This window comes from Ochotona curzoniae, unplaced genomic scaffold (genome assembly GCF_017591425.1).
Source record: "Ochotona curzoniae isolate NIBS_2020 unplaced genomic scaffold, NIBS_Ocur_1.0 scaffold_3223, whole genome shotgun sequence".
Lineage (NCBI taxonomy): Eukaryota > Metazoa > Chordata > Mammalia > Lagomorpha > Ochotonidae > Ochotona > Ochotona curzoniae.
Window position 1 is genome coordinate 11324374 of NW_024467108.1, and position 12083 is coordinate 11336456.

Genomic DNA, 12083 nt, shown 5'->3' on the forward strand with positions numbered 1-12083 from the left:
CTTCTTTCTCTATTTCGGAAATGGGCCTTCAAAATCCTCTTCCCAGGAGGTGAAGGCCATTGTTTAAAATACTTCTTATTAATGTTAACATTACTTACAATATTTATGAGGTCCTTTAGATTATAAATAGTTCTACCATAATGAAATTCGCAGTTGGTTAATTTACTATGTACCACATCCTAGAAAGTAACTTACATAAGGAGAAATTAAACTTATGTTATAGTGATAATAATATTAAAATTACATTTTATCCAAATACATTTTCCATGTGCCAACTACAGAAAAAGCTTTTCATATTGTCATTATTAAATTTATGAAACTAAAGATACTTTCAGTGAATTCTGATTTTATCTCTCACTCTAGTAAAAACTCCTGTTCATGTTGTGTTTATGAAAATATATTCAGCTTTATCGTTCATCTCTGGCACTTTCCCCACAGATCAGCTTTGTGTGTAACTTATTTCTCACTGTCATACCAGCTACTGCCCTACTCTCTGCGCTTTCATCCTCCAAGGTGACATAGGACAGTGAGCCGATATCCTCTGTAAGCAACTTATTTACCTCTATTTCTTTGGACTTCCCTTAAACATTTTTTTTCCCTTTGCTCTAATTCTTCTCTGAATGATGTGCAATACTCTGTGATTCTGAGACCCAAATGGATGCGGTGCTTGAGTAAGGTTCTGGTCACTATCTTTTGCATGCTTTTGTTTAACCTTTTCACTGGTTCTATTAATGCACTCATTTTAGGAGTTAGGAACCAAACCTGAGGGAGACCAGGCAATTTGCCCAAGGTAACACAACTGACCGATGGCAAAGGCAAAACCCCAAACTAACCTGATGGTCAGAGCTATGTGGAGCTGTTGATTAGATTAATAGGTTCTTTACCATCATGTCACTAGATAAAACTCTATTTAGAACAGCAGTCTCGCTCACAAACTTTTAATTGAGGAACATCTGATTTTTACTACAGAACAACATCAAGTGCTAACAAAGAGAGACTAAAATGTTGACTGTACTTTCTGTAAAAAGAACCCATACATTTAAGAGATTTTCTTATGAAATTGCCCTCAAAAATAGGAGGCAATTCAAAGACGGTAGTTTCCTATCATCTACAAACAAAATCAAAACCAAGGGGCTGGTGTCATGGCAAATAGTAAATTAATCTTCTGTCTGTGGCACCAGAATCCAATATGGGCACTTGTTCTTGTCACAACTGCTCTACTTTCAATCTCACTCCCTGCTTGTGGCTTGGGAAAGTGGCAGAGGATGGCTAACATCCTTGGGCTCCTGTTCCCACACGGGAGACTCAGAGGAAGTTCCTGAGTCCTAGGTCAGGACGGGCTCAGCTCTGGCTGTTGTGGCCATTTGGGGAGTGAGTCAACAGATGGAAGATCCCTCTCTTTCTGTCTCTCATTCTCTTTGAAACTCTGTGTTTTGAATAAAAATAAAATATATCCTAAGAAAAAAAAATCCAAAATGAAAATCAAATCAACTCTCTAAAAAACAGCAACATTTAAATTGAAGCAAATCAAAGCAACTTCTAAAATATTAACAACAAAAAATTACAAACTAATAAATATCAATGTGGACATTTTAAGCAACTATTATTGCTGTGTTTCTGGTTGTACAAGTGAAGTTTAATGTATCTTCAAGATATAGGAATGCTGAAAAGCCATTAATAACATTTTCCATTTGTATGCATTTGGGACAATGAGGTGTTAACAATCTGAGTGTACTAAAACACTGGCAGTTGATCAGATGAAGGCCTCCAGTACTCTTTACTTACATCAGAGGTTCCAGAGATTTGGGCTTAATGAAGATGGCGATGGGATAGAGCTGGGCAACTTGTAGCCGCTTGATAGCATTTCCTGATACGTCAAGTATACAGTGTTTGCCCTGGTAGAGAAGAAAAACATGGAGTCAATATGCAAAGAATTGCTGTAATCCAATAAAGAGAAAAACAATACACGCATATTTTACAGGTGGTATGGGACGATGAATGTTAAAAGGCTAGAAGAAAAATCACTGTAAAGAGTAAACAAAAGTTGATATGAAAATAGGGAGTTGTAAGAGTGTTTGCAATAACTAATGCCCTTTATTATGTGTCTGCCCTGAGCCAGAAATTTCACATTTGATCTCTGTTACCTGTTTTTCCTCAAATGCCTGATATGGATAAAAAGACAATGAACCACCTGTTATTTGACTGAGTCTATTCTGATGAAGCTCACATGTCATCCCTGAAGACAATTTTATAGAAGAAATCCTAACTCTATAGGGTGGGTCTTATCAACTGCATTTTCGCACAAGAGAAGACAAAGGCTTAGAAATATTAACTAACTTGCCTCAAAATTTGAAATCAAATCTGGGTCTTGAGTGCTGACAGAATTGTGGTTGGAATAAATAGGCCTCTCCTTGATTTACCCTAACCTACATTTAACTTGGAAGAATGGTAATCGGGTGAATCTGGAACAATTTCGTAAACATTTAGTGAGTGTTTCAATGTATTATGCCCTTGATACTCTAGTGAAGGACAGCTATAAAAAGTAACTTTAAACAGTATATGGTTAAATGCTGAGCAGGAGGCTTGCACTGAGTATGAAAATTTCTTGTTAACAATTGAAAGCCTTATTACATTACAGCACACCTCATTTAACTTGGCTTCCACAGCCATGAATGCTCACAGCAAAGAACTGCTTTATAAAGTATTTCTGGAAAAGTAGATATATTTGTCATATCATATTCTACCTCCTAGAGAGAAATGGCCTAATTACCCTGAGGCTAGATTTACATAAAATGAAAAAAAAATTATGCAAATAGGAGCAGTCCCAAGTCATTAATAGGAGATAAAAACTCATCTGTAATGTCCACTAGAAAATGAGCAGAGTTCAGTGAATATGTGAATTTTTATATGAGAAGTAGCACTACAATGATTCAGATCTTTGGCACATAAGGAACACCCTCCAACATTGCTACGTATTAAGCATAACAGCCATACAAAAGATGTCAATGGTGTTTGGCTTTTTATTGGCCAGGACATTTCATGTTAACCATGGATAGATCTATACATTCAAACAGGAAAAAACGTAATTATCTAGGATAGTGACTTAACCAACACCCATTTCGATGATGGAAATCCATTTTTTGAAAGAAAAGATGATAGGTACAACTTCTTAGTGTATTCTAAGACATTAAATAATTTTTTAGTAATGTTTTCTTATTAGTACAAGAAAAATGAGGTAAAGTCACATCAAATCAACTCAACCAGTATTTTTTTCCTGCAAAGCTGGTTTTCTGTATTCCTAAAAGATAGGATCTCTCTAAAGGCAGCTCTTAACACCACACCCATGCGCCTTCCTACTCTGTCCTCTCTCTTCAACGTTCTCTAAGTTCCAACTTTTGCCAGCAACAGACTAAGCAGTCTTCCCATCAATTCACCCCTTCACCAGCAGGACTTCAAGTTTTCAGAGATAATAAAATGAAGTCCCTCACATAGTTGAGGAATCTTATCTAGAAAACCCAAGGAAATGAATTTTCCTGAAAAATTCAATTTTGTGTAGTGGGGCATTGGATAGTGAGTTAAGGACTAAACAAATCCCCATAAACTTTCAATCTATTAATTGTCTTACAAAGGTTATGACATGGCAATAAAGTTGATTCTCTGCTTGAATGTCAAAATTTCATAACTGTTTTCAGGAAAGAGTGATGACTGAAAGGGGGTAGGTAAAGCAATTTGCCACCAGGAACAACCACCCAACCCCGGCCAATCCCTCTAGGGATAAGAAGGGAGAACATACCCTTTCTGCTACAAATCTCACAGACTGCACACTGGTTCCATATAAATTGTCATTGTACTGGCCAGCTTCTATAAACTTGTGTTCTTGAATGTCCTTCTCCATTTGTTCTCTGGAAATGACAAAGTGATAGTCTCTGCCATCCACCTCATAGTCACGCTTTGGCCTCGTAGTATCTTCATAAAGCAAAAGATAATGACATTAAGATATATTTATATTCACAAAATTCACTTATGCCTATTTTTTTCCACTGTGCCCTTAACATAGATATGTGAATATACGCAACATGATGGATATTATATAATAGTAGATACCATCTTACATTCTCACCATAAACAATTTAAAAAGTAGACAAACTACATGAATAAAACTGTCTTTAGGCAACTTGGCGCTGGGATCTTTGAGAAAGTAATACTTGTGGAGAACCTGATTTTTACCCCATCCCTTTTGCTCAGGTGCTGTTTTTGAAATGTAAGTGGGTCACACAAAGTTAGGAGACATTGCATATCAGCCAAAACTAAGCCTTTAGGATCCCAGAAAAGACTATGTTTGGAAATTAATTCAAGATTTACTTTAGGAGTCTAAAACCAAGTCACAACTAGAGCCAGTCACCGTGTTAGTAAATAATTGCCTTCTAGAACAAAATTTAGTATTATTTAAAGGAAGATAACAAGATCCAAACTTTCAACTATGTAGTCTAGCTGTATACCTATCACAAAATTAAAAAAAAAAACAAACTTTAAGACAAATCAAAAAGTAGGAAAATATATCATATAATCGGGAGGAAAAAAGATGCAGGTTTATAAATACATTCTGTGCTTTCACAATATGCAAAGTTAGAGAATAGCTATGAAAGTGGGACTAAAAGTAAGTACAAGTACTCCATCTAAATTTATTATTAATAAGGAAAAATAATCTAGCTAGTATAGATAAAAATGTTAAAATAGTTTTAGTTTTGGACTTAGTTACTTTTTTTTGAGAATCTATTTTTTTTTTAAAAAAGACCAAAATTTTGGATGTAGTTTTAGCCTTAAAGATATTCATATCAAGCAATATTATAATACATAATTCCATTTTAGTTATAACATGAAAATAGGGAAAAGGCAAAATGTGTATGCATGGAGGTTATTAATTATATTAGAATAACTATCTAAAACAGTTATATAAACTTTCAAAAATGTTACTTGAAAAAGACTATGTACAGTCCAATGAAAAATTACAGAAAAAGTAAATGGAAATCAATAAGAAAGTTAACAGTCATATCATCTCTGGGCATTGTGTGGGATTATATGTACTTTCTGTTATTTAGCATTCTAGCATTTATTTTGTTCATCAAAAATATTTTAAACCATAAAATTGTGGTGTTAACAAAAAAAGATAGGGAGAATGGAGTGTATAATGCAGAAGGGAAAGTGGAAATAGTACTTAGGGACTTTTATTCCACATGAAATTTATACCATTGAAACATCAGAGGCAATTGCAAGCCTAAAACTTATGAAAGAGAGAGAGTAAGAGAGGGAAACTTATTGAGACAAGATGTAGGAGCTTCCTTATCTGATAGGTTAAAAGTTTCCTAATAGGCTTGTCTGTGCACAAAAAAAAAAAAAAAAGCAAAAAAAAAAGCATTTCTATGTGATACAGTAGAAGTGAGTGAGTGAAGAAAGGCATTGATGGTGGTAGAGGGAGAGCTGGAGCACAGTCTTCTGAGGCTACACACAAAGGGAGCAGGAGATCCGGTAATCGTCTATAAGGACAAAGGAAGTACAGTCAGGCCTGTAATGGCATTCAGGGTATATTAAACTCATACCTACCTTCTTATCTTCATCCTTCCAAGATCCAAGACATTCAAAACTTATGGGGAAAGCTATTTGGCTTTGAGGTTGAAACATAAGCCTGAGTCATTCTGAGATGATTTTAATATATAATTTAATTTCTGGTTTCTCTCATTCAATGGAAAAAATATGTCAATGACATTTCAATCTACTTATAAGGACAGATTAGGATTTACGCCCTTTACAAATCTTATGCTGTCCTAAATGCCGGGGGTTCAACAAGAATCCAGCCTGCATTCTAGTGAACTTCAGTCAGTTTGGAGAGAACATGATATGACCACATTCACCAGAGAACAATAGATGGCAGCTCGGATGAAAGGCAGAGAAATTGAAACAGGAATGCAGACAGCATGCAATGGATGGAGACTATTGGAGAAAAGCATTAGGTTCATCATTCCATAAAGAAGGAAGCTTTTTCCTAGGGCACTTGCTCCACGGTGAGCAGTTGCCCTGCGGCTAACTGCACGTGGGGCATGGGCTCAGCTTTGTGCTCATGAGGAACTGGGGTGCAGGCTTGTGGGGGCTATGGGATGGTGCTAGTGGGGGCCTTTGGAAACCTTGGGCTTCATTCAGGCTGGCAGAGTGAGGCCAGGGATCTCCTGACGTGTGTGGTTCATGGATTGTTTGGGGGTGGGGGAGTGGGGAGTTAAGGAGATGTGTGGGAGGGAAGACCACTGAGAGAATATGTTGTAGGTGAGGAATGACTGCTGAGGGACTCCCATTGACAAAGCCACTGTACTTGCAGATAGGTGAGGGGACTGAGATCAACTGGTTGGGAGGTAAGTCACAGGACTTGTATGAGTCAGACAGATGCACCAACTCACATGGGAGATCTCAATTGGGCAAGTTAGCATGGATCACAGGCAACTACCACCCACCAGTACACACTAAAGTTAGAGCTGGCGACCTGCCTGGCAAGGTTAGAGCAGAGTACACACCAGTGAGATGGGTAATGTTAGACTGGATCATGACACTAACCAGCATATGAGAGAACCAGGACCAGGGGCAGAATCTGTGGGGGTATGTGGGCTTACTCCTGTGGAGTTTCAATTTCCATTGGCTTGTTTAAGAGCTGGTGAGTGATGACAGGCTAGGCTAGGAATGACCATGGAATCTTCCAACACTCATGGGAACCTTCCAACACTTTGTGGATCCTGGGATGGCATCAAGTGGCCATCCCCATCCCCGAGTACTGGGGTGGTAGGGGAGCTGGGTGCAGCTTCTCCCCTAACTTATCCCCTCCCCCGAGATACAGGAGGAGGGGGGAAGATTTTGAAACAGTGTGTAAACATCATCAAAAATAAAATTTAAAAAAAATGAAGCTTTTTTCTTTTTCAAAAAAAAAAAAAAGAACAATTACTTACGTGGCACACAGGAGCCAAATTTATCTGGGAATTCAGATATCAAATCATCATTGATCCGATCCTTCATGGGGCCCAGGATAATCACTGGTCGAGTATAGGTAACTATGAGAGGAAACGGAAGATGCAGGTGAGGACAAAGTCTTGCAGGCCACTGCCAAACCTCCCTGCAAGGGTGATTCTGGAAGTGAAGCTGCCGAATACAAATGCTCACAGTGTTATCTTCATCAGACAGCCCCGCACAGAGAAATTAAAGCTTGGATATTGGCCAGGCTTAATTTCTGGCATTTGCTAGTAGGGGAAAGCAATGGTAGTGTTGGTGTCTGAACAGAACTATTTGGAGGAGTTTTGCTTATTCTCAGGGTATGCCTACACAATGTCAAAACAACTGAATTTAGTCGACGGAGTGGGAGAAAAAAAGAATTTAAACCAGCTGTTTGGCTAATGTTCAGACAAAGACTTTTAAAAGTAATTGTTAGTAGAGATGAAACCTATGCTTTTATCATTTGTTTCCCTCGATTCAAAAATACTCTCTCTACTCTGTTGGGGTCTTTTTTTTTTCAATAATATTTAGTATCTGGAATTAGAAGGAATTAAATTTTATTTGCTACAACTTCTATGATGCTTCAGTTTTCTGCAGTATCATTAGCAAACTGGGCTACTGGATCGTCTATTGCTAGCCTGGGTCTTAGGTCTCTGAGAAAGGCCTTCCTCACACCGACTTGACATCAGCCTCTTGAGAGGTTTCATCCATCGGTGCTGTAGCCGGGCTCTTTAGGTGATTCGGAAATTCTGTCACTGAGGACCACTCTCATCGGGAGGGCTGCCACATGCTTTTGAGAATGGCTATGTCCAACAGAAAAGCAGGTTTTTGATGAAAGGGCCAAAGAGAGAGAGCAAGAGTGTGAGACAGAGGCAGAGTAGGTTCTAGGGACAACTAAGTGTGAAGCAGAGTTTATTTTCCTTAGCTCTCTGCTATTCCTTTGATGGTGTCACACCTCTTATGGCCTGGAAACCAGAAATGAGGGAGCATGCTGAAAAACTTACTTTCCTGCCTTGTGACAGGCTCATAGGAAAGAATGAAGTCTTCTTGTCCTCCTGAGAAGAGAAGAAAGGAGAAAATTACAGTGGCCTAAAAACCAGTCACATACTACAGCTATAAACCCTGCTCTGAAAATAGACACATGGTGGAGGGTTAATTTTCCTTTCTCTCTACTTGAAACATTAAAAAAAAAGTCCCTTCATGCTCATAACACTCTCCTGCACTGTTCTCCCAGGTGATTACTGTCAGTAATAACTGGCTGCCAGCTATCTGCGGCAGGGCAGTGACCTGCGAGATGGCTTTCCATCTGATGCTGAGAAATGGAGCACCACGGCCTCTACACCAGCATTGCTCCCGGAAACGAAGCCATTTTGTTCAAGGGAAGGGTCCTTCCCATAGTCTGCTCCTACATAATCAGAATTCTATACCTTATATTTCATCTATTTTATTTTCCCCAAGAAGCACATTATTCAAAAGTAAGTGCTGCTGGTTTGATTTATCATAGAAAAAAGGTCTCATCTCTGCATATTCCAGAGCACTAAGTTCTTTACCATTAATTCATCTGAAGAACTACCATGGGTCATTTGGAGAACAGCAAGAACTAAGGAATGCCCTACATCATTGGTTATAAGTATTGCTAAATCATGCCTTGAAACTTCAGAAACAGAACCAAAGGAAAGCAAGGCGTACAAGAGTCAGCCTCTCTCCAATGCCATTTGTTACACGTTTTCTGATTAAGGATGGGCCTCAAGTCAAAGTCATGGAAAGTAAATTGGGTATTGACAATTATTTTTTCAATCATCTGTGTCACCCAGCTGATGAGCTAGTTTTTCATGGGATTAACCTTATCCAGCTGCAAACCCAGGAGGGTTACTTCTAGTTGCTGCATTAGGTCTATTTGTGACTAACTTTTGTGTTTGCTGGAGGACATAGTGGAGAAAGAATAGAATAGGAAGCAAGATTCCTTGAAATCAAAGGGCAACAACCTCATTAATTTGTTGAAACAATTTCACAGTCTATCAAGGCCAGGTTTGTCTCCTTTTGCCTTCCCATTAGACTGTGAAATCTACAAAGACAAGGTCAGCTTCCCATTCATCACTGTGTCCCAATGGCATGACCGAGTGTTTAGCACAAAGGCAAATGTCAATGAATTCACATTCTGACTTCAGCCCTGAGAGAAAGGATGAACACTGAAGTCAAAGACAGATTCTGCTTTGTGTTTCTGTCAGTACACCCATTTCATTTTGGGAAGGATGGTTTTCTCTGGAGAAATGTAGCATGCCATGCTTTCACGTGAATCTCTTTCCAGTAGCCTTGGAACCCACGGTTACAGGAGGCATTCTAACTCAATGGAAAAACTTAATTTAAATATTTGATGTTAGTATGTATATTTTGAAATCCAGAAAAGTAGAGCAAAGCACAGCTTTGAATAATTTTTTGCTAGAGAGTTACATAGTTATTAGCTCATCCATACTGTCTAGCTTTCATCTTTAACAACAGAAGGCACTGATTTGGGCTCAGAGGAGGATTTGGAAGATACCAATGGCAGCATCCCTGTGTCAAGGCCTGTTCTTAAGATCTGGTGACAGGCAGATGCTGTGTAATACCCAGGAAGCCTGCAGGAATGCTGTGCAGGTTGACATTACATAATTGCTGTGCATTCAGCAGCACCATAAACCAATTTTCACTTTCATGCTCAAGAATGAAAAGGCTAGTGAGGACTAGGAAGGAGACAAAGAAGTGGAAGGGAAAAAAAAGTCACTATCACCAAGGAAAGAGAATTCTCATCTGGTGCTTGTTGGCGTCTATATATCACAGCTGTGTCTGGAGTGAGCTGCTCTTCTGATACCCATTTCCTGCTTGAGGAAGCTGTCTCAGAAAATGTTAATGAGGTCTGTCTGTTTCCTAAGCTACATGGAGGAGTCAGGAGGTGAAACTACATCCTTTTCCTGATTTGAGTGGATTGTGCCAGCTCAAAAGGGCAAGAGATGTAGAATTCTATGGGGCTGGCTGAGCTAACAAGCCAACGAACACACAGAGGTGGGAGCCACAGAGACAGGGGATGAAACCAGACTATAAGAGGTCATATGGTGTTTTATTTGAAAACATCAGCTCTCTCTTTTTTAATGCTGTTGTGTCACCTCCAGAGAAGAGTCATCTTGAGTAGTTTCTCTGTTTTTTTTTTTCCTTTGGAGGGTTGGTACTTAGAAATAGCAGCTGACAAAAAGGTGCAGACTATTTCTTGGTCTTGTTTTGGCAACCACGGGGCTGACTGTGACAGAACAGCCCAGAGCGGCTTGTTGGACCTCTGCAACTGTCAGAGATTTGGCAGAGGACTTTGTCATAGCTGCCACCAAATGCTGTGCGTGTAAACTGGAGCAAGGCATAGGAAGACATGCTCAGAATAAGACCCTAATATACCTTCATTAAAAAAAAAACTTGCTTTTCTTTAGGAATTTTTAGAAGCGAAAAGGAGAAGCAAAGTAAAGACTAGTGGCAGTGTGCTTGATGTCTTCAGTTGAATTTTTGGTGTCTGTTTGTAATGATTACTGAAGAATAAATTAGGCACTTGGAGCTATGGATAGCAACCACTTAGATCTGGAGTTCCCATATTTCCTAGAAGGCAAGTGCACTGCACATATTGTTATTTCCCCATTCTGTGCCCTTGACAGGCATCACAAGCCGATCATTGCCTGTGTTATGGCTGACCCTCAATGTGGCCTTGACATTTTCAGCACATATTTTTAGGCAGTGATTACCTGTTGGTCAGGGTTGGGATACTGATGCCTGTTTGCTGTGTCTGTCCTAATCCAAGTTCTTCATTTTACTTAAGAGAGAGTTAAGGTTCAAAGATTTTGAATAATTTCCTCAGAGTCACAACATAAATAAGTGGCTCTTTGTCTCTTCAGGTTATTGAGAAGATTAAATTAGTTAACAAACCTGAAGCTTCTAAAACCTGGCTTAGTTCTTGGTTAAGGCTGTACAAATATGGCTGCTTGAATTGACCTGATGGGCAATATGGAATGCAATGCACTAGGGAAAAAAAAAAAAAAAACCTCAGGAGGCTTGGATGGTAAACTAGAAGAGTGAAAAAAATGTGAGATCCAGGATTAAAAGGTGTTGGCCGGAAATACAGTGTTATCATGCATTAGTAACAAGTGCAACCTCTGGGATTTTGTGTGAGACATATCTAATAGTTCTATAGCAGAAATGAAGTGAGGTGATAGAAGTAATGAAAAACTGCTTGATGAAGGCTAAGGAACGAAAGCTGTCTAAGGGAGCATGCTTAGGAAGGACCACCATCTGGATTGATTCCAGTGGAGAAGTCTTGGATCAGTTTCATGAGATCAATTCTTTAAGATTCTTGTTTTGGCAATCCTCATTATCTGGCGAAAGCCAGTGGAATTGGTAATCAATCAGGAGTTCCTATATCCAAGAAGCTGTAAGAGCTTTACTGAATTTTGAAAATGACAGATCTTCAGGGGTGCCAATTTGCCTGGTTCCCCCTATACTTGCTGGGTATTTATGAACATCCCTCAATGCAAGCATTGTATGAAAGGTATACAGGCCTGTAGTTTGTTAATGTATTGACGGCCAGAACTCCTAAATTAATCCATAATGAAGAGAAAGTTTTGATTTGCAGATAATGCACACTGTAATTATTTGGTGCTCCAGAGAGTTGGACTTAAGAAATTATCTGCAGTTCTTGATATGGTGCAATAAAGATGTGATCTATTTATTAGAAATTGAGGTTTGTGTGCACACATGTGTGTGTGTGCACCTCAGGGAATACATGAGACAGATAAAGCTGCCCTGCTACACAGTTCTAGGATACAGTATGACTTGTGCCCCCTGGATTGTGAAATACAATGGCCCAAGGCTTTATATCTCATCGCTGACTTCTCTCTCTCTTTTTTTGCCTCTTTGTTTTCAGAGTGGACATAGATTTGTTCTAAAATGTAGAACCTGGAGAGCAGTGAAAAGAGAATGAATTGTATTTGTTTATAATGTTATTTACAACACAAAGTTCACTAAATTTTAGCTAAAGATTCACTAAA

General features: G+C 38.9%; 1 protein-coding gene across 13 annotated transcripts in view; it reads right to left on the reverse strand.

The window, feature by feature from the left end:
- The window catches only part of DLG2 (discs large MAGUK scaffold protein 2), a 1763217-nt gene that overhangs the window by 6296 nt on the left and 1744838 nt on the right, over window positions 1–12083 (reverse strand). For all 13 annotated transcript variants that reach the window (XM_040964332.1, XM_040964339.1, XM_040964335.1 and 10 more), the window contains 4 exons: window positions 8031–8081; window positions 6987–7088; window positions 3794–3966; window positions 1786–1895 (listed from right to left, as the gene is read on the reverse strand). In XM_040964332.1, the coding sequence (XP_040820266.1) occupies window positions 1786–1895; window positions 3794–3966; window positions 6987–7088; window positions 8031–8081 (436 nt within the window). The remainder of the gene's footprint in view (window positions 1–1785; window positions 1896–3793; window positions 3967–6986; window positions 7089–8030; window positions 8082–12083) is intronic.